General features: G+C 42.8%; 2 protein-coding genes across 11 annotated transcripts in view; one reads left to right on the forward strand and one right to left on the reverse strand.

Moving 5' to 3' along the window:
* The window catches only part of UBE3D (ubiquitin protein ligase E3D), a 435152-nt gene extending 419946 nt beyond the window's left edge, over nt 1-15206 (reverse strand). For all 7 annotated transcript variants that reach the window (XR_013830713.1, XR_013830714.1, XR_013830715.1 and 4 more), the window contains exons 1-3: nt 14828-15206; nt 5586-5782; nt 1912-2002 (exon numbers count right to left, since the gene is read on the reverse strand). Coding sequence is in view for 4 of the 7 variants with exons in the window: in XM_079938779.1 (XP_079794905.1) it covers nt 1912-2002; nt 5586-5782; nt 14828-15204 (665 nt within the window). In the remaining 3 variants the exon portion in view is untranslated. The remainder of the gene's footprint in view (nt 1-1911; nt 2003-5585; nt 5783-14827) is intronic.
* Nucleotides 15207-15687: 481 nt separating this feature from the next.
* DOP1A (DOP1 leucine zipper like protein A) overlaps nt 15688-22787 on the forward strand; it is a 110661-nt gene continuing 103561 nt past the window's right edge. For 3 of the 4 annotated variants that reach the window (XM_079938757.1, XM_079938760.1, XM_079938759.1), the window contains exon 1: nt 17678-17829. The gene's annotated coding sequence lies outside the window, so the exon portion shown is untranslated. Of the gene's footprint in view, nt 15794-17677; nt 17830-22787 lie in introns of those variants that run through there. The other variant, XM_079938758.1, reaches the window with a different exon arrangement.

The raw sequence follows: 22787 nt of genomic DNA on the forward strand, positions 1-22787 counted from the left end.
GCCCCCCACTTACACCAGCATAACTTTCCACGATCTCATCTACCCGGGATGCTGCCAGGAATCAGAGAGCAAGCAAGAGAGGCTGATGGGGCTTCCCTGGAGGCGCAGTGGTTGAGAGTCCGCCCACCGATGCAGGGGACACAGGTTCGTGCCCCGGTCTGGGAAGATCCCACATGCCGCGGAGCGGCTGGGCCCGTGAGCCATGGTCGCTGAGCCTGTGCGTCCGGAGCCTGTGCTAAGCACCCTAACGTTTACTCGAGTCAACCTGGCAAGAATTTATAGAGAATGTACTCTTCCTCGGGCAGCGAGCCTGCTGCTGGGGGCGGTGATGAGGAAGATGGTGATAAGAGTAAGAATTACAGCAGGAAATATCACATACTGAATGCTTACCAGTTACACTCATTCGCTCCTCCCCCAAACCCTATGGGGGTAGCTCTTATTCCTATCTATATTTTTGTAATAATAAAAAAAAAAAATGAAGGCACAGAGTGGTTAAGTAACTTCCCCAGGGTCACAGCTAGTAACTGGTGGACACAAACACAGACAGGCTGGCTTCCGGGTCTGTACTACCAGCCACTACACAACACTGCACCCTAAATACGAGTGAGGAGTAATATGCGTAGGACTATCCCGCACCCGAAGCCTACAGTTTAAGCGGGAAGACAGGCAAATAAACCTCCAAGGAGCACATAAGCCAGCCCAGGGTTCAGGAAAGGCTCCCAGCAGAGATCTGCTGAATCCCTCCATGGAGACCTGGAACACTGGGGGAGGAGGGGTCTCATGTACGTCTCCAAGGAAACCCGTCCAACAAAGAGCTCGAAATTCTTCCTTTAAATATTGTCAACAGGGACTTCCCTGGTGGTGCAGTGGTTGAGAGTCCGCCTGCCGATGCAGAGGACACGGGTTCAAGCCCTGGTCTGGGAAGATCCCACATACCACGGAGCAACTAAGCCCATATGCCACAACTACTGAGCCGGCGTGCCACAACTACTGAGCCTGCGTTCTAGAGCCTGTGAGCCACAACTACTGAAGGCTGTGCGCACCTAGAGCCCATGTTCCACAACAAGAGAAGCCACCGCAATGAAAAGCCCGTGCACTGCAACGAAGAGCAACCCTTGCTCGCCGCAACTAGAGAAAGCCTGCGAGCAGCAACAGAGACCCAGCTCAGCCAAAAACACATAAAGTAAAAAAAATATGGTTAACGATAATAAGGGTTTGCTCTGTCTTTCCAGCCTATGAGTGATTAGAAAATTCAGAGAGCAGGGTTTGTGCCCAGGAAACAAAGAGGCTGACAGGAGGAGAGGATGGAAAAATAATTAAAAGAGACAACATGGGGATACAAAGAATACAGCAAAGGGCCCTTCCCCTCTCAATGGGGTAATCACAGCACACCTCGAAGGCAGGTGACAGCATTAACCTAAGCATCAAGAGAAGGTTGATTTGTGCTTTATATGCTGTTTTAATAAGCAGGGAAACCGGAAATGGATTTTAGAAAGGCACTAATAGAAATAGTTCAAGTACAAAATTGTGCTGCAAAAGCTTCTGTTATTTAGAAAATTCACTTAATGTGGCAGAAGTTTATTCACCAGGATGATGGCTAAAACGTGTGACAGATGCCGTGTCTGTTTTCAGAGGAGAGGGGCCTATCTCTACCGGCTATTCCACCAAGATAAGCCTTCCTCCCTCAAAGCCAGCATCCTATTCTTCCCCTTTGTCAGCTGGAGAAAATCTAGCTGCTCCGTGATTGCTGGAGCGTTTGGGGGCTGGTGTGGTTCAAAGTGACATTGAGTCTGTGGCTCTCATTTGAAGGCCACAGACTGCTCCCTTGGCAGTTCCTTCAAAAATTCTGATAGAAAAAGAGAAAAGCCATTGCCAGGCACAGGATGAACCAGTGTTGACTGTGTTCCTTACCTGTTCCTCATGATGATTTCACCGCAGGACTGGCAATAAAACGTGCAACATTCTTGGGCTTGGGAGCTTTGATTAAACACTGAGATCAGTTCTAGAGGAAATCAAGGAAACAGCAAATCTTAGCGGTTTGGGACAAATCCATTACCATACTTAAGAGTTTAAGAGCCGCAATAAATTACCACCAATAAGCACTGTTTATGATCTACCCAGAAGTACCCATTTAGTTAGTATTATCTGATGACTCAAGCAGAAGCAAATATTGGGAAGCGTTTTCAAAAACAGATTTTGCTACATGTTTCAGTTAGGTATTGCCCTAAATGATCTGTGTCACATAGATAACTCGTTATTTCTCTCATTCTGCAAATACCAACATTAAGGATGAGAGAAAAGGAGCTATTTCCTCTGCTATGCTTAGGGACAGTTTTTCATCACTGTGACTGCTGGTAAACAGACTTCTTAAATTTAATTCGATTGAAACGAGGTTGATGTCCGCTCTGGCATCCTACCAGTACGTACAAACAAAATCAATCTTGAAATTGGTCTTTATTGGGCAGGTCCCGGGGAATGAAACGGCTCCTAAGAAGAGTTCCATCTTCCAAGAGTGAAACTCAATTTCTGATTAAAGCTGTGGGAAAACATATATGTCCCATAGTATACGAAAGAGCAGTATAAGACAGTATGTTTCCTTAGTTTCCATTATTTCATTCATGAAGGAAACTTTCATTTCCAAAAAAGCCCGAAAAACAAAATCCAAACCTACAAAAATATTTGTCTATTAAAAAAAAGTCTGAAGAAATGAGGTTATATCCATTAGAATCAAGCAATTTGAATTTGGCTTATGTTACTTTATATTCTAAGATTAAAAAAAAATTGATGTGAGAAAAGTTTAAGCCTTAGAGTTAAAAATTCTTCTGTTTAATTTCTAGGACTGCCCTGTAGCACTAAAGTGAAACAAACAGTATTCTTTAGCTCTGAGCAGATAATAAGTAGACCTGGGTAAGACATCCAAAATGTTCTTTTCAGAACCAATAAACAAATTTTCAGTGACACACTGCCCTCTGCTGCTCACCCAGCATGATGCAGGCTCAGGTTCAAGTCAGAACCTTCTGATCCAGGAGCATCCTGGGAAGCGCTGCCACCTGGGGATGAATCCAATGCTGGTACTACCTCAGATTTTACTGCAGCCAGTTCTGGGTCAAAGGTCACGTCTGACCTATGCATTCAAAACAGTGTAACAATATGTCTACTGTAGTCCTTAAAAGAGCATTCTTATAGTTGAAAAGTCAACTTTGTAAAAACCCTGAAACACAGATTGAATGCTATAAATGTTAAGACTCGCTTCCTACCACAGATTGTGATTCCAGTTTACATCAGTATGCACCTATTTGATATTTATTCATTCGGCAAATATTTATTCACCACCTATTATGCGGAAAGCACGAAAGCAATTAAATACTGAGGAATCTATTTTGCATACCCCTTCATGCACTGCAGAACAGGGGTTTGAATGTTTTTCCTTTTCAGACTGTTGAGTAAAATATGTGTTAAAAATGTAAAGAAATTGGAGACCCATGAATGCCAACAACAGATGCAAACCAACACACAGCAATTTATTTTTTCCAACAGTTAAAACTAGACGGTAATGTTTGCTGATTTAAATTTTTAAAAATGGCTCAAGCTTTGCTATTTAACTGTTATAGAATATGGGTAGGCAACATACCAATTCTGTCTCTGGAAGGTCTCCGTACCTCCTCATTATAGGACCTAAAATCATGGTCCCAGAAAACTAGCAGAAGATCTGAAAACGCTCCACTGTGGCTTTCACGCCTGCCTTTCTCCAGTTTCCTGATGTGACCCAAGATTCCTGCTCTGGGTACTGTTCAGCATCGCTAAAGACAGGTGATGACATCACAGGAGCCAGACTCCCAAGGCTTTTTCCCTGAAACAACACTTCCCCTGTCCATCATGTGGTACCCTCAGAGCGTCTATCTCCCATCTTGATGGCCCCATTCTTCTTTCCATGGTTATTCCAACAGTCATTCTTAGGTTTATCCTATGCCACTTCAGCCCCAGGACATTTCCTTCCTCAAACCAACCCTGATCAACTCAGACTAGTTATTCACTAATCCAGCACTTAAGCACAATCATTCTCCAACAAAAAAGGAACGGAGCTCCCTCTACTTCTCTTTCCTTTCAAAAGCCAGGATAGAGATGCGAGGGAACACCTGACAACTCCTAAGCAGCTCTTCAGTACAATCCTGTTGACCGCCCTTGGGGCTGCATGGAGAAATGCAGATGAAAGCCTTCGCATCCATGAGGCAACAGGGAAATCAAGTGCATCTATAAGAACTATAATCCTTCTCTGAGAACGAGTATCACACCCAGCTGTTACAGCCTCCGTTTCCCCTTCTGACATCATTTTTAATCCTCCGAAGCATATCATTCACATGGCAAAGAGGCAATGAACCAGTGAGGTCATTCGATAAATTACTGCGAGAAACATTTCTACCGCCTTTCTGAATCAACGTGCCAACAACAAAATATTGGAAGTATCACAGGCACAGCAACAATCAAAGTCGAATGATGCATCAAACTCAATTTCAGAATCTGTATGTACTGCTCCCTCTAGTTAGAAATGTCCCGGACATCCCTGGTGGCGTGGTGGTTAATAATCTGCCTGCCAATTCAGGGGACACGGGTTCGAGCCCTGGTCCGGGAAGATCCCACATGCCGCGGAGCAACGAACCCCGTGTGCCACAACTACTCAACCCACGCGCCTAGAGCCCGTGCTCCGCAACAAGAGAAGCCACGACAATGAGAAGCCCATGTACCACAACGAAGAATAGCCCCCGCTTGCCGCAACTAGAGAAAGCCCGCGCTCAGCAATGAAGACCCAACGCAGCCAAAAATAAATAAATTAAATTAATTAATTAAATGTCCCTAATGGATGCGATCATTTCCATCATTCAGTTCTCCGGTCAAACAATGCTTTCTCAGAGTGGCCTTCCCTGACCCTCATCTGCCCCTAGTCACGCCCTATCCCATTACTCTGCTTTACTTTGCTCACAGCACTTACCTCTGTATCCAAATAACTTGTGTGTTCATTACCTGTTCCCACTGATTAGAATCTTAAGCCCCATGAGGGCAGAGACCTTCCTAGCTTGCCCACTTCTGTACCCCAGCACCTAGATCAATGAGCTAATATTTGTTGAATGAATGAATTTCTACGTAATGCTTTAATATCAACCAGGTCTTGCACGATTGCCATCTGATTTCATCTTCCTATCAACTCTGTGAGCCAGGTTTTTTACAATTAAAGAAACAAAGCAGGGAGTATGTGGGAAATCTCTGTACCTTCTGCTCAATTTTGCTGTGAACCTCAAACTGCTCTAAAAAAAAAGTGCAGGCTATTAGGAAAACAAAATAAAACACTTAAAAAAAACCCCAAAGAAACAAAGCCTCAGAAAGGTTAAGTAACATGTTCAATTACATGCAGCTAATAATGGGCAGAGCTGGCAAAAAACACACCTTCTGGACCCCCAGCTCATTCTATGCAGCTGATGAGCAGTGATTTTCACCTGGGAAAAGTTCAACCTTTCAAAGGAAAAAAAAAAATCACCTTTGATTTATAATGAAAAAACAAATGCAGAAACAGGACCGCCAGCACTACTCACTTGTGCAGAATTCCGCCCGCGCCTGCAGCCGCAGGTGCAGCCCGTCCCCGGCCACGTGCCGCAGCCCACGGCAGGAGGACGGGACAAGCCTGACCCCTGCTGGCAGCCAGAGCTCCGTGCAGCCGCCAGGGCTTTTCATCTGGAGCGAGGTCGGCGTTATGCAAACATCCATGGGCAGACCTCCTTCGTCTGGAACGCTGGGAATTAAAAATAACACACAAGAAATTATTTCTCATTGATGAAAGCCACATTATGAAAGAAACAAAAACGGCCAAGGAGCTCTCTGTTCCTCTTCAATAAGGGCCCTGAATTTAGTCACTGCCGTGGAAAAACAGCAGTGAACTGGTCGTAAAGGAAACTAATCTACACTAGGTTTAGATGAGGTCAGAGAGTACTTTTCGCTGTCACCGTTAACATGAAAGTTCAGAGACATATTTTTCATTCTTGCTTCTTCTTTTTTTATGGTAACGATGCATTTTTAAGCATGTACTCTTTCTCACTGCCAATGATCCTGAGTGCCGGCTCTCTCCTCTACCTCAGTGCTTCCTCCATCTACTCCAGCCCGGACCTCCCCCTGGGCTGCTCCAGGATCTGCCGCACAGCCTGCCACTTCGCTTCCCCACCCCGACTCTTCCCTCCCACCAGTCTCCCTGACTTCAGCTTCTGCAAACCAGCACAATGGAATGCTAGTCTGTCATGCACCACGCACTTGCTTATCAAAGTTTTTTTTTTTTTTTGCGGTACGCGGGCCTCTCACTGCTGTGGCCTCTCCCGTTGCGGAGCACAGGCTCCGGACGCGCAGGCTCAGCGGCCATGGCTCACGGGCCCAGCCGCTCCGCGGCATGTGGGATCCTCCCGGACCGGGGCACGTGTCCCTGCATCGGTGGGCGGGCTCTCAACCACTGCGCCGCCAGGGAAGCCCCATCAAAGTATTTTTGGCCAGAGAATTCAACAAGACAGAGTAAGACGGTGGCTTATTCACCTTTTCGTCCCTTGATCCTAGCATGATTTCGACCTTCATTCACTCACTCAACACACCTTTTTTGAGTTCTACCATGTGCCAGGTACTGGGAATACAATGATTAACAAGATATTTCCTCTGCACCCCACACCCCCAAGCAGGGGACAGGCTAGTAAACAGGAATGATCAAGGGAGCATTAAAAGTACGTTGCACTTATTCATAATACAGGGGACTATGGAAGCACGTGGAGGGGGGCAGCGACTCTCCTAGGCCAAGCACTAAGTAAATGTTACGTGAATAATGAATGGATGAGTTAGTGACATATTCTTGCTTCTGAGACCAGCATTTCAATGTTTTACTTTACTTACAGTAAATTAGAGTGAAGCATTGGTATTTGATATACAGGATTTTGATAAGGAAGCCAGGATTACGTAAAACAAAAGGTACAGGAGAAAAAAACTTTGTCGATTTTAAGAATAAACAAATAATGAAGAAAACAATCTAGTGATGTACGAATACCAGGCATGAAAGGACTTACTAACCCAGTCCACGACAAACACAAATCACTTGGTGCAGGCAATAGAGTAAAACACAGTTGCTGTCCACCAGGCACCAAAAGTACAGAAGGGTATGAAGACATATAGAGATGATACTCCTATGAAGTTGAAATATGCTCAGCACTGCACCAGAGGAGCAAAGCACCTGGATCCCCCTCTTAAGTGCTGACAGCAAGAGCAGGCCATCCACTCAGTGTCACTGAAGTGCAGAAGGTGGGCCATCCACTTGCATGTCATCCAAGTAGAGAGGTCATACCGTGTGTTCAGGTGTGAATCTTGGTCAGGTCTCCTCTTTTTGCCTTAGAAAATTTTAAAACTACTTTCTGGCTAGTTCCTATTAGAAGAGTGTAGATCTGCACTTAATTGGCAATACAGAATATCAAGAACGTGAGTCTTGGGACTTCCCTGGCGGTCCAGTGGTTAGGACTCCACGCTTTCACTTCTGAGGGCATGGGTTCGATCCCTGGTCAGGGAACTAAGTGTGCAACGTGGTCAAAAATTTTTTTTTATTTAAATTTTTTTGACGTGGACCACTTTTAAAGTCTTTATTGAATTTGTTATAATATTGCTTCTGTTTTATGTTTTGGTTTTTTGGCAGCAAGGCATGTGGGATCTTAGCTCCCCAATGACCAGGGATCAAACCCACACCCCTTGCATTGGAAGGTGAAGTCCTGACCACTGGACTTCCAGGGAAGTCCTCCAAAATTAAAAATTAAATTAAATTTTAAAAAAGAAATTATTAAAAAAACAAAGCAAACCTGAGTCTTTTCCAGGGAAGACAGACTCAAACTCTTGAGTCAAAAGTCTAGTCTTCAGAAATGATGTTTAAGAAATAATAATCCTCTAAAGTAGATGTCAGAAAACTTTTTATATAAGAGGTCAGATGGTAAACATTTCAGGTTTTATAGACCATATATGGTCTCTGAGGCATAGTCTACTTTTTTTTCTTCCTAATGACCCTTTGAAAAATATAAAATCCATTCTTAGCTCATAGACTGTAACAAAACAGGCCATAGCTTAGATCTGGCCCCTAGGCTGTAGTTTGCCAACCACTGCTCTAAAGATACACAATTTGTTCAGTTTGGTACTTCAGTGATTTTCAAACTAGACTGTGTACTTGGCACTTGGAAGCGTCTCAAGGGAAACCACTGGGTTCCTAAGTCCCCTGCTTGCCCACCTCTGCCATACCACGCTTTCCTCTCTTCCTCTTCCTGAAAAATGCAGCCAATTACATACGGCAAAGCAAGATAGGTATCTTCGAAAGGGTGGAAGAACCACTGAAGCCTGGGGTAGATATGAGAAACCCAGCAGGGTAAGGAGGGCCACCAAGCAAGGACGTCAGGTTCCAAGAGGAGAAAGGAGGGAATGTGAGCAGCAGGTGGGGGTCGGCTAGCATGGAGTTTCAGAGCCTGTCTTAGTCTGCTCAGGTGCCTATAACAAAACACCACACAATGGGTGGCTTAAACAACGGACATTTATTTCTCCTAGTTCTGGAGGCTGGGAAGTCCAAGATCAAGATGCTAGCAGTTCTTGGGGAGGACTCCCTTCCTGGCTTGCAGATGGCTGCCTTCTCACTGTATCCTCACATGGCAGAGAGAGGAAGCCCTGGTGTCTCTTCCCATAAGGACACTAATCCCATCATAGTGGCTCCACACTCATGACCTCATTGAAACTTAATTATCTCCCAAAGCCCCATCTCCTAATACCACCACGGGGTAGAACTTTAACATATGATTTTTTTTTTTTTTTTAGCGGTACGCAGGCCTCTCACTGTTGTGGCCTCTCCCGTTGCGGAGCACAGGCTCCGGACGCGCAGGCTCAGCGGCCATGGCTCACGGGCCCAGCCGCTCCGCGGCATGTGGGATCCTCCCGGACCGGGGCACGAACCCACGTCCCCTGCATCAGCGGGCGGACTCTCAACCACTGCGCCACCAGGGAAGCCCTAACATATGAATTTTGAGGGAAAAGAAACATTCAGTCCGTAACAGAGCCCAAGCACGTGAGGAGAGTGTCGACACTGAGAGGAGGGAAGGGAAGTTGCAAAGGATGCCAGAGGAAGATTAATTGCATAGAGTGGAGCTGACCAAGTAAATACATGTCATGAGGATAATGGAATCCAGGATTCTCACCGTGGGAGAACAGCTACAAAGAGGGAAAGGGAGAAAACGAGAATGGATCGTATGGTGGTAGACTAGAATCTAAAATACCTGGGTGAAGTCATGGTTTCCAATGCATATAAATAGATACGGTAATATATATAGATATATATGTATGTATATTATGATATATTTAAAAACACACACATATACATGCATACATAAACACAATACGTATGTCATACACACACACTCTAGTTCTGTCTACTAGTGGGTCTGGGAGAAGTGACACGCCAATAGTAATGAGTACACTCTGTGCCCAGATCTTGGTTTCTAAAGATCATTTTCCACTTAAAAACAAAATGAACAAAAATGAAACAAAACACGTTCCTTGGAAAAATAACTACATCCAGGGCTGGGACAGGAAAAGAATGAGATGAGCCTGAGCCTGGCATATCTTGCTGTGCAACTAAGTAAAGAAGAAATCAAAGAATGTCAAAACAAACAAACAAAAAACCAAAAAAGCACAGAAATCATCTTGAAGGGACTCTCCCTGGCCACATCTGGTTATAATTTGAGAAAAAAAGTAACCCACTGAATGAAACAGAGCTATGGGTCCATACTGACATGAATAAATGAATGACTATACTTCAATTTAAAATAATAATAAATAAATGAGTAAAAGGAAAGTATGATGAGGAACAGGGCATTTACACAGTCTCAATTAATACTTATTGATAATGAAAAGAATTATTAATACAATTAATACTTTTTTTTTTAGATTTTCTTTTTTTTTTTTTATTGGAGTATAATTGCTTTACAATGCTTATTGATAATGAAAATAAAGGGCAATTTACGGTGGAGAAGCCTGGCAGATACCACCCTATTTAAGTTCTCAAAGTTAACGTGAACTTGAATGGAACAAATCAAAATCATGTGCCACCTGAGAGGATGCGATGAGAACACAGCGTCAATTTTGTGATATTCCTGCCAAAGATGTATAACCTGAACGTAATCTTGAGGAGACATAAGACAAAACCAAATGGAGGAATATTCTACAAAGTAACTGGGCTGTAATCTTCGAAAGTGTCAGTCAAGGAAACTGAGGACCTCTTCCAGATTGAAAAACGAAGGACACATGAGGATGCAATGCATGATTCTGAGCTGGATTCCATTGTATTACAGATGTTAAGTAGGCAACTGGAAACACTTGAATAAGGTCTGAGTATAAGATGGCAGTAACATATTTCCCAATTTTGAGTGCTGCATGCTGGTTTTGTAGGAGAACGTCTTTATTTGTAGGAAATCCACAGTAACGTATTCAGGAGTGACAGCAACTTACTCTCAAGTTTGAGATTATTCCAAAACAAAGTTTTTGAGACCCTAAGTGCCCACACTTTTTATATGTGAGGCTTTTGTCACTATTCTCTTGTAATCTTTCAGGTGGCACACCCTGCTCGGAACTATCTAATAACCTCACATCTCAACTCTGAGTCCGAGCTAAGGTCCTTTCAATGGTCTCTAAGACCCAGTAATATACTAGAGGCAATTGTTAACATTCCAGGCATTTTGCAAGCCAGTTGACCTCACTTTGGTAGTTTGATATCATCTGTGGTGAAAGTATTCCCACCACAGGAATCAGTAAGTGCTGCAAATCAGGAAGAATGTTTTTGTCTGTCTGGTTTTTCTGGAGAGCAGGTCATTGAACATTTTCCAGCACATCACTGCAAGACCCTTTACTATGTGCTTCACCAGCCCACCTACATCTCTCTGAACTAGGCACCACCTCATACTTTCTGTTCTCTCACAGGGCAACAGTCTTTCACTGGGAATAATACAGTCCCAGACCTCACCCCTTTCAGTTTATTGCTCCACTGTTGCTTTCTCATTCAGAATAAGGGGTTGGAATTTTTTTTCCCTACCCCCTTTTCTGTCTTATTTTCTGCTAGGTACATATCTCTATTCACTATAACATGTATAAATATTTGTGTATTTTCTGCCTCCCTCTTGCCACCATTAAACTGTAAACTCAATGAAAGCAAGTATTTTTGTCTTTGCTTTGTTGGTGGTGTTCACAGCCATATAATCAGCACCTAGAATCTGAGTTTTGGGCCCTAGAATAGGAACTCAGTAAACGTCTGTGAATTTAATAAATGAATGGCCAAGGTTTATCCCAGGAATGCTAAGATGGCTTAATATAAATAGACTGTTTCTAATGCAATTCACAGAAGTAGAGACTAAAGGAAAAAATATGACCATCACAATACAGGTAGAAATCATTAAGGAAAACACAGTATCTATTCATGATGAAAACCCTTAGTAAACTAGGAATAGAAAGGAACTATGAGGCTTCCCTGGTGGCACAGTGGTTAGGAGTCTGCCTGCCAATGCAAGGTACGTGGGTTCAAGCCCTGGTCCGGGAGGATCCCACATGCTGTGGAGCAACTGGGCCCGTGTGCCACAACTACTGAGCCTGCACTCTAGAGCCCGCAAGCCACAACTGCTGAGCCCACGAGCCACAACTGCTGAAGCCTGCGTGCCTAGAGCCCGAGCTCCACAACAAGAGAAGCCACCACAGTGAGAAGCCCACACACCACAGGGAAGAGTAGCCCCTGCTCGCCGCAACCAGAGAAAGCTGTGAGCAGCAACGAAGACCCAACGCAGCCAAAAATAAATAATTTATTAAAACAAAAAGAAAGGAACTATGCAGTCTACCAAACAGATTCGCCAAAAGTCAACATCATCACACCCAATGATGAAATGCTAGAAGCAGTTCTTTTAAGATTAGGGAAAGAGGGCTTCCCTGGCGGTGCAGTGCTTGAGAGTCCGCCTGCCGATGCAGGGGACACAGGTTCGTGCCCGGGTCCGGGAAGATCCCACATACCGCGGAGCGGCTGGGCCCATGAGCCATGGCCGCTGAGCCTGCACGTCCGGAGCCTGTGCTCCGCAACGGGAGAGGCCACAACAGTGAGAGGCCCAAGTACCACAAAAACAAACAAACAAACAAAGATTAGGGAAAGAATAAAAATCATATCATTTACATGAACTGCAAATAGACTAAAAATTCTAATTAAAATGCAGAGATTCTCAAAATGGATTTTAAAAAACTCCGCTCAGTACATGCTTTTAAAATTTTACATATAAAGACACAAGTTGAGAGTAAAAGGGTAGAAAAAGGCATACCATGCAAACAGTATAGTCAGCTGATTTCTGACAAAGACATTGAGTTATATCAGCGGAAGAAATGGCAGCCTTTTAAATAATGGTGATGGGACAACTGGGCATCCTTACAGAAAAGCAATGAACTTTGACCCCTACCGCATGCCAAATACAAAAACTAATTTGACATAATCACAGACCTAAATGTAAAAGCTAAAACTATGTAACTCCTAGAAAATAAACATAGGAAAAAAATCTCACAAGCTGGAGGTAGGCAAAGATTTCTTAAGGACACAAAAAACACTAATCATTAAGGGAAAAAATGCAATAAACTGGATTTCATAATAATTAAGATTTTCTGTTCATCAAAAGACACAATTAAGAAAATGAAAAGTTACAGATTGGGAGAAAAATATTCACATACTCACAGGCATAAATGAAAAAGGTCTTGTTTCCAGACTATATAAAAAACTATTTAAATTCAACAATAAGACAAACAGCTTGATATTAGAAAGGAACATATATGAATGACCAAAAAGCAAATGAAAAGGTACTCAACATTATTAATCAGGGAAATACAAATTAAAATGACAATGAGATATTACTGTATACCACCAGAATAGCTAAATCGAAGACTGACAACGCTAAATGCAGACGAGAATGTGAAGCCATTAGAATTCATTTTTTTCTGGTTAGAGTGTAAACTGGTACAATCACTTTGGAGAACTGTTCAATGGTTTCTCATAAAGTAAAGCCCCCGTCTACCCTATGACCCAGCAAAAATACTTACACAAAAATGTATGGCAGCTTTGGGAATTCCCTGGCAGTCCAGTGGTTAGGACTCCACGCTCACACTGCTGAGGGCCCCGGGCTCAATCCCCGGTGGGGGAACTAAGATCCAGCAAGCCGCACAGTGTGGCCAAAAAAAAAAAAAAAAAAGTATGGCAGCTTTATTCATAACAAGCAAGCTCTAGAAACACACAAAATATCCAGCAATAGATGAATGGATAAATGTATTGTCGTATATGCATACAGTGGAAAACTACTCAGCAGGAAAAAAAGAATGGCCTATTGATATATGCAATGACATAGATGAAACGTGAATCTCGCAAACACTGTTGAAGGAAAGCAGCCGGAAACAAACAAGTACATATTGTATGACTCCATTTATACATAGTTCAAGAACTGGCAAGCTAATCGTTGTTGAATGAAAGCAGAACAGTGGTTGCTTTTAGGGTTGGGGAAATTGACTGGTGGTGAAGTTCAACAGCCAAAGACCACCAGGGACAAAACAGGAGTCCAGCAAAGTTAGGTTTCTTAACTTGCTGAAAAGGGAGAGTTATCCAGGGGAACCATGAAGGGCCCCTTTGACGAGAGAAAGGAGGGAGGTTGTCTTGTTTCGTTTTGTGTAAGGTGTGGGCTCCAAATAACCTCACAAGGTGAATTTGAGTTGGACGTGCAGCACTTATTGGAACTCATGATTTGAGAAAGGGCGGGGGAGGACGCAGGGGAGAAAGAGAAAGAAGAGTAATAAACATCGTCCCCATTTTACAATTGAAAACATTCAAATTAAAGGATTCTACTCTGGTGAAGAAGCTAGGATTGAATTCAGTTCTCAGGCCAAATCCAAAACTGCCACACCAGACATCCGGCTGGTTTCAGGAAAAGAGAAGGCTAAGCATTAGTCTATCTCAGAGTGGTGCTGTGTAATAAAACGTTCAGGATTTTAACGTCTAATTTACTCTGTTTGAAACAGTGGTCACAAGGGAACAGTCGAGGTCCCATATACTACCAAACCAAAAAAAGAGAACACTTTTCCTAACAGTTTCTTGTTTGTGTAACGAATAGCAAGTTAAACGCGTGCAGACTTCTCACTGGAACTCCGAATATGAATAAAAGAATGAGCTCCAATAAGAAGTCTGCAACCTTGGTTAGTAGTTCACTGAATACACGTTTACTGAACCAGTGTGTCGGTTCCTTTGCATAGAGAACAGTTTGGGGAGGAAAAAATAACACCGGAGTTTATTTACAAAACAGGAAGCTCTCACATTGGAACAGATTTCTTACAACGAGGATCCCAAAGAGGCAATCAAAACATTTTTTGCAGTCTTTTGTTGGAAACTCAGGGCACTGTCAACGGTGTGGTACATTAGGTATCCTCAAACTTTATCGTGCATCTGAATCCCGGGAAACGTGTTAAAATCTAAGTTCTGATTCAGTAGTGCCGATGTGGAGCTAAGACAACGCATTTCTAAAAAGTTCCCAGGTGATGCTGAGACTGCCAGCCGAGGGGAGACTGGGGGCGCGCGCGGGGGCGAGCAACTCCACTTTGAGTAACCCAGAAGCTCTAAGCAACTGGAAAAAAGAAATTCAAAATCCCGTCCTTCCGAGGGAGGCGGAGCCTGCCCGGGCAGCCGAAAAGCGAGCTAGGCTGCGCCTGGAAGCCCGCACTCCACCGCCCGCCTTACCCCAGGATCAGCAGCGCACTCTGCAGCCGTCTCCGCACTTCCAGGAACACGCGCGCCTCCGCCGCAGCCGCCGCCATGGCGGGCACCCAGTCAGGGGCTCCAGCGACCTCGGGCACCAGGGCCGGAAAGGGGCTGCACGTGCGACCCGAGCCGGAGCAGGAGCGGCAGCGGCGGCGGTGTGGGCGGCGCGGGTCTCCAGGACCCGGAGGTCGGCTGCCCGCCAGCCCACAGCGCCACCTGCCGGGAGAAGAGCGCGCCGCCGCGAGGACTCCATCTGAGGGGCGTGGCAGTGTCAAATCCCGGCTTTGGGTCTGAGTGCGGAGAAAGATGGGCGGGGGGGGACCAGAAGTGTCCTCCCACGGTGCCACCTGATGCATCCGGCTCCCTGGAAATGACCTTCAAAGTCAGACCCCCCAGTGCAGTGCTTTGGGTAGCGTGGGTAGGGAGAAGACTGGACGAGAGGGAGATGATGGAGAGGGGTCGGTATAGCCGGGCACTGTCCCCAGGAAGCCAGAGAGCCGAACTCCCCACCCCAAACACACTGTATCTTGGATTTGTTTTTGTTTTTGTTTTAATGAACTACGGTTGGGTTTTGTTTTTTTTGTTTTTTAATGAACGCTAGTCGGCCGTTTGGTAGCTCTGTCTGAGGCAACAAATGTCCAGCACTGACGTGGCGTTGCTTCTCAGTTTAGACCCAGTCGCTCCAGGATGGAAACGGTTGCAAAAATGTGAGAAGTTTTCTGTTATCTATGCAGAAGAGAGTGTGGTTAAATCCAGTATCATGAAGCACAGGATCAAGCATTCCCATAACTTTTGAAAAGAGGAAGATGAGAATGACTCCATATGTACATTTCCGCTCTTCACTTTTGCAAAAGTAAAAACTGACTCAGGGAAGTTGTACTATCATTGCTACTAGAAGATGTTTTTGGAAAGTTTGACCCGGTAAAGAAAAGGAATACAATGTAAGTACTTATCATGGGAATATATTAAAATATAAGGCCATGGTGGTATTATAATGAAAATTCTTTTCAAACAAGAGGCTTTAAAAAAATACAAACAATGATTGCTTGTATGTAGAAAATCGTGTTTATTGATTTTCTACTTTATCATTTTAACGTCACAATTATCACACACCAAACGTATTAATTTGAAGATTTTCCAAATAAATAATAAAGCCATGTCCCTAGAGATACTAGTTTAAGACAGTTTTTCTAAAATCTATATTTGGAGTTTTTAAAGTTTATTGTTTTGCCTCACAAATTCCTGTATCCATCAGAAAAATTAAAAATCATGGCTGGAGGTAACACAATTAAAAGAATTAAGTTGACTGCTATTTCATCTCAATGGTGATGAAGCGTGATGGTTTTGATGGAAGAAATTGTCACATATTAAGATATAGGAAAGTCATTCTGGCTTATACAAGGTTTAACTTGAACTTTAGGATAACCAAAACAGCCTATTTGTGGCCTATTAAGTATGCATTGAGGACTTCCCTGGCGGTCCAGTCGTTAAGACTCTGTGCTTCCACTGCAGGGGACGTGGGTTCAATCCCTGGTCTAGGAACTAAGATACTTTATGCCACCTGGCACGGCCAAAAAAAAAAAAAAAATGCATCGTGCATCTACTTTAACCATTAAAGAAAACATGCATTAAAAAAAAATGGAGTAACTGTGGTTCAGACATTCCAAATGGAGCCAAGGTGGTCATTGTGACATAGACACGTTCTTGTATTACTGAGAACTTAAAATTTCTGAACTGTGTCAGACTCAAGGACACCACCAGCCATTCTCAGAACAATATCTGCTAGCAGCTGCCAGCTGCAAACTTATAGCCTCAAGATCTCCCCTTGTAACTATGCAACCGTTTCAGACCCCAACCAATCCTTACGTAACAAGCACCCATACTTCCTGCCAGCTCCAATCCTAATGCTTGACAAATAATTTATGTAATTTTGGGCCTTTTGTCTTTATAAGCTGCCCCCATTTTGTAGTCCAGTGGAACACAATTCAAGTGCTTCTTCAATCTGTGTCTCCCAGGCTATAGTCCTCAATTTGGCTTAAATAAAACTCTTTTTTTCTTCCTAATATATATGATATATTGGTTTATTGATTATTTCCCTACACAATTTCGACTCCTTATGCCTTCCACCTTTAATTCTCAAAGCTATTAAGTGCCTAAATACTGACACATTATATTGAAATATAACTATTTTTTTTTTTCTTTGTTGGCCACTCGTCTTGCAAGATCTTAGTTCCCCGACCAGGGATTGAATGTGGGCCACGGCAGTGGAAGTATGCAGTGCTAACCACTGGACCATCCGGGAACTCCCTATATACCATTCTTAACACAGCATGCTCTTCATAATTGATGTTTCATTATTTTTAAGAATTGTTATATTTTATGTATTCATGTATTTCACATTCGCAAAAGAAATCAACCAATTTTTTCACCCTACATTTTAGGCAAAAGGGTGCAATTCTTGTAACAACATGATTCTAGGGTTCTAGAATGAAAATATCTCCTTATGTGATAACAACTATTTGTCTCCTAACTTCACAAATCTTTTAACCTCTCTGTGCTTGGGGTTCCTTAATATTGAGGAATTAAACAATTGGTTAAACAATTTAAACAAATACTTAAATAATATTTAAAAGCTATTTTCAACTCCTAGCATCCCTTCCATCTCTCCACCCATCATGATGGGGCTGGCGCGTGGAAAACACCTGCTACACCCCTTTCCAGGTCCACTCCCTCAATTGGTGGTGATGGGCCGCTTCCCCGACAGTCCGCTTGAGGGCGCTGTGGCTACAGCTAGCGCCGGGAGGCAAGGAGCGGACCGGGGGCGGGGATCGAGGGCCGAGGACGTCGACGCCGGCGTGGGCGCGAGCGCGAGCGCGGTGCACGCCGGGAGCTGTCACTAGGCCCTCCGGCTCCCGGCCTCCGTGTCGCTGCCGCGGTTGCCAGGAGAGCGGCGCCGGCAGGAAGCGGCCGAGCCCCGACAGGTAACAGCGTCCCCGCCCCCAGCGCGGTCGCGAGGCCGGCCGCCGGCCCCGAGAGGCCTGCTTGGCCGGGCTCGCTCCCGAGCCGCCGGGACGCCCCGCGGGTCGGCTGTTGGGTTGGGGGATGTAGCTGCCCCGGCCCCGCCTGAACTCGCGAAGCCGGCCGGCCGGCCGCCCTCTGGTTTCCGTGGAGGCGGGAGCTGCGCGGGGACCGGCGGGCCGGGGCCGGCCGGCGGCGCCGCGAGGAAGGCCGGGGCCGGCGGGGCCGGAGCGTCGGGTGACCGGGTAGAGCCTCCTGCGCAGGGGCCGCGCGGTGCGCGAGGTTGGGGTGGAAGTCGCACCTGTGCGATGAGAGCGCGCGGATGCACTTCTGTGTTGGCGGAATCGAGGCTTCTTGCGGCCTCTTGCATCTGGGGGGTTGGTTTAGGATTGAGGAGACACAAATGCCCGCCCTGGTTCATATTACATGCGGGGGAGGGGGTTGTTGGAAAGGAGTGTAGAAGTTTATTAGAGGAAGTCATATCAGTTATAAGGAAGTTGTTAACAATCATCACCTTTGATTCCCGAGACTTTTAAAGTTGCAACATAACAATAGTCGCTTGTTCGGTCTCCATTCTCGGAGGGGGAAGGGGAGTGGCACACAACTACTTTTTTTTAAAGCAAAGTAATTTGTGTTTTGATTATTCTTACACTTTCTTAGAGTTCTGTGGAGTTTGAGAAATATAAAGATTGGAAAAATCTGATTTGGAGATTGCAGTTAAAGCAATCAAAACTTTTTTTGTGATTACAGAAAAGATAGGAAACTAAGTTTTCGCCTGGGAAATAAACCCCGAACTATAGAAAGACAAAATCCTTCAATTTCGATGTTGTTGGCTGTCTTGATGTAGACATAAGATCTCGCATTTTACTGTGGATAACATATGTTAGCTTTATGTTGTAAGTAACTCTCCACCTGATAAACAGCAGTGATTTTTGTTGAGCTGACAAGTTATAACGAGAGTAAATTAAAACCAGTTGTAGTACAAATGGTTTATTTTAAAGTGATTACTTTCAGCCACTCTGAACTAAATCATTACCCAGAATTACGAAACAATAGATCTCCAGGTGACCCTGATTATCAGGAACCCGAGACTCAAAGAATTAAAAACATCTGAGTTAATACACAAACCTGGAAATGTAACACCATAACCAAAATATTAAATGTAAAGTAAATGTTAATTAAATGTTTGACTATAGGAGTCCTATTTTGACTCAAAGAAGTCCTATTTTGACTCAAAGGAGTCCTATTTAATAGTTAAACTAGTGGAAAGAACTCTTGCCTGGGAAGGAGAGATTTCATTCAAGTCCTTTTTTCTCCTGATGACCAGGTGTGATCTTTCTAGGCCTCAGATTTGTCATCTGTTTAAGGGAATTTCATAGGTTCACATTTTTCCAAACTGTTTCCCCTGAACATCATTCTGAATCCATTAATACTCTTACTGCCCCAAAACAGTGTTCCATGGCAAATAATTTGGGAGCACGTTGGTTTACATCAGGCTTAACTTCTGATTTACTTTTAACCGCAAGACTTCTCAAAACCTTTACTACTGTACTAATACGCACGTACACTTCCAGGGTGTAAGCTTCCCAGGGAAGGTTATCCAAGCATTTCCTAAACTTACCGGGCCAGAGAGCACATTTTCTCATGGCCAATCTGTTAACGTCTCCTAGGGTATATTTACATAGAACCCAATTGGAAAATTACTGTAGTTGAGCTGAGTCCCCTTTCAGCTCTAAAATTCCCTACATTGTATGCTTCTATGGTGTTCAGATTAAGCTTGGTGGCAACTCACTGGACCAAAGGGCTTATATGTGCCTTAGTAGGATATTGAAGATTCACATAGTTTTCTGTGAACCTTAATGCTTTAATTTATGGCGGAAGAGTATCATCTTTTTTCTGGTCTCTTGATGCTTTTCTATAACTAATTAATTCAAGTTTGGAATTTGATTTTATGGTCAAGTTATTGATTTTATTAAGAATGGCATTATAAAGTTCCAAAAGTAAAGACTTGTTGATGATTGCATTGTTTTTTTTTTACAGTGATTCCACTTTCTAGTCGTGAATTCTTAACCTATGAAATGTAATAAAAGCCACTTGAAATGTACTTAATAACTAAATAATTTTAAGAGCTTAGATCATTGAAAAGAGTTAAAGGTTAGGGGCTTCCCTGGTGGCGCAGTGGTTGAGAGTCCGCCTGCTGATGCAGGGGACACAGGTTCGTGCCCTGGTCCAGGAAGATCCCACATGCCGCGGAGTGGCTGGGCCCTGTGAGCCATGGCCGCTGAGCCTGCGCGTCTGGAGCCTGTGCTCCGCAACGGGGGAGGCCACAGCAGTGAGAGGCCCTCTACCGTGCAAAAAAAAAAAAAAAAAGAGTTAAAGGTTAAAATGTAAATACTAAGGCAGTTATTTCTAAATTGCTTACAAACAAAGTCTGTGTTGAATACAATCTCAAATCATTTTGCTAAATTCCCTCAGGTGTCAGTAGCACAACACAACCTGTGTGGCTACTTCTGTCTATTCTTTGTTACTTTGTTAGGGGTGAGTACTGTTAATGTGCTCCTTTGTTTGAGGGGGAGGGGAACAGTACATTTAATTATAATAGGTAAGCCTTAATTCAGGTAAGTTCTGTCCCTGAAATGAAACTATTAAGTATGGAGCTGCTATTTTTGTGTAATAGCTAACAGCTTTTGAAATTTTATTTTATGAAAATAAGTACTTTTGATCCCCCTGTCTGAATTGGGATTTCCCTTCTCCTGATTGTGTTTACCTCCCCTTCCCAAACTATCCAAGCCTGAAACCTCAGTGATTTTCTTTGCATAGGTCAAAGGTACGGTATCACACTTATCAAGGAAAAATTTACATGTAATAATGTGCACTCGTTTTATGTGTACATTATATACACACCCATGTAACCACCACCACAGTCAAGATTTAGAACATGTCGCACACCGCTCAGGCCTGTATTGTTATGCTTTTGTTCTCTTTGAATGTTCTCCCTGTCTCTGCATGTCTAAATCATATCTGTTAAGTTCTAGCTTAAATGCCACCTTGTCTGTGAATCCTTTAATTGCCTCATTTTGAAGTAATTACCTTCTTTTCTGACTTTCCTGTTTACATTTCTTTGAACATTTTTTCTGTCCTTCATGATGGCAAAACCAGCGGCATGCTTATAATAGGCAGTTATATTTGTTGACCAAATAGAAAGTGTAGTATTTCTCAAACTTGACTAAGTCATTCTTATATCATCTTCAAAATTTTGGCCATATCTGCATACTTCCTGTATACTTACTTTTTTCATATTTATCAATATAACTATTAACATAATTTTAAAGGAAACTTGAAGTAACCACCATAAATAAAAAGCAAGTATCTGAGATTTCCTGATGTAGTCAGAGGAATTGAAAGAGAATGAAGGGAGAAGAACTTCCTCGCTTGATTTAGTGTCACTTAGCCTTGTCCTTGGGCCCCATAAAATCTTCTCCCATCTGATTGGTGGTCAAAATTTGGGAGGTACTGGCTTAATCAGGGCCTGAGAATTCCTTAGAATTTTATCTGTGAAAGAACTGGGAAATAAAGCCTCAGTTGCAAATTAAAAGGTGTACTGAGTTTCATCTTTGTATTGCATTTTTAAAGTCAAATAGGATCATTATTGAATCGGTAAATGTCTATTTTCTTCAAAAATGTTTTTAATATTAGTAATTACTTTTACAAATAAAACATCTTTTTGTTATTATGGTACATTAGCTTTAAGATAAACCTTTGACTGTAGAGAAATAAATCTAAATTTAAAACCAGTTAAAGCCCTTGATATGACAAAGTGATGATTGTTGATGCAAGAGTGATGAAATGTTAATAATATGTTTATCTGGCAAAGCTCCTACAATAGTAGATGAGGTAGTAAACTTAAAAGAGTCTGATAATCTCCTCTACTTCTTCCTCTCATCAGTTATCAAGTTTGAGCTGTATATTTTTATTTCCATCTTGCAGGAGACATTTCCAGCCTTTTTTCTTCTGAGGTAATGAAAAATTCTCCTCTCTTAATGGAGTTTTATATGAACAGGAAAGGAAATAAATTCCCTACTCTTGTTCTATAAAATATACTTTGTATCTCAACTTGCTGACGTTATTTACCGGTATATATCTATATTATGCACTTAGTGTTTAAATTGCCATTGTTTCGTGTTTATGAACAAAAAGTTAGGTAAATAGACCATTTAGTTTGGTGCTATCATTTTCCAAAAACTACTTTACCTGAGTGGTAATACTAGGTAATCTAAAGTTCTGGGATGCAACCTCAATTTGGAAATAAGACAAGAGCCCTTTGGATGATAGTTTTTATTTCATAAAAAAACCTTCACCCAAGCAAGTAGTTTCTTTCCTGTGTCTGTACTATAAAATAAAGCAGCATTATAGAAGCAGTGCAAATAAATTCTTATCATTTAAAAGTGACAGCAGACTGTAATCCGAAAAACTATAAAAGCATAGCAGGCTTAGTCCTTTGCATTATACATATAAATAGCCCTACATTTCCAGTTGCTTTTGCTTGTGCTGTTATGTTATGAAAAAACACAGTAAGGTATCAGCCAGCCGAAACCCTTAGTATATGCGTTATTGTGATCAAATTTTCCAGATAGCTTGAATTTTTTATATTATATACCATAAATGCCATCCCATTCTGTAGTTATACTTTTTGCTTATCTTCAACATGATGAAGAGTCATCACTTGGCACAATGGCTTCTCATATACACTTACATGTCTTACAGTGTGTCTCAATTTTTTTTGCGTTTCTAATTATGTTTTTTAATTGAATATTTATGTACAATATTATATAAGTTACAGGTGTACAATATAGTGGTTCACAATTTTAAGTTATACTCCATTTATAGTCATTATAAAATATTGGCTGTAGTCCCTGTATTG

The sequence above is a fragment of the Stenella coeruleoalba genome, assembly GCF_951394435.1.
Source record: "Stenella coeruleoalba genome assembly, chromosome: 12".
In the NCBI taxonomy this organism is placed as follows: Eukaryota; Metazoa; Chordata; class Mammalia; order Artiodactyla; family Delphinidae; genus Stenella; species Stenella coeruleoalba.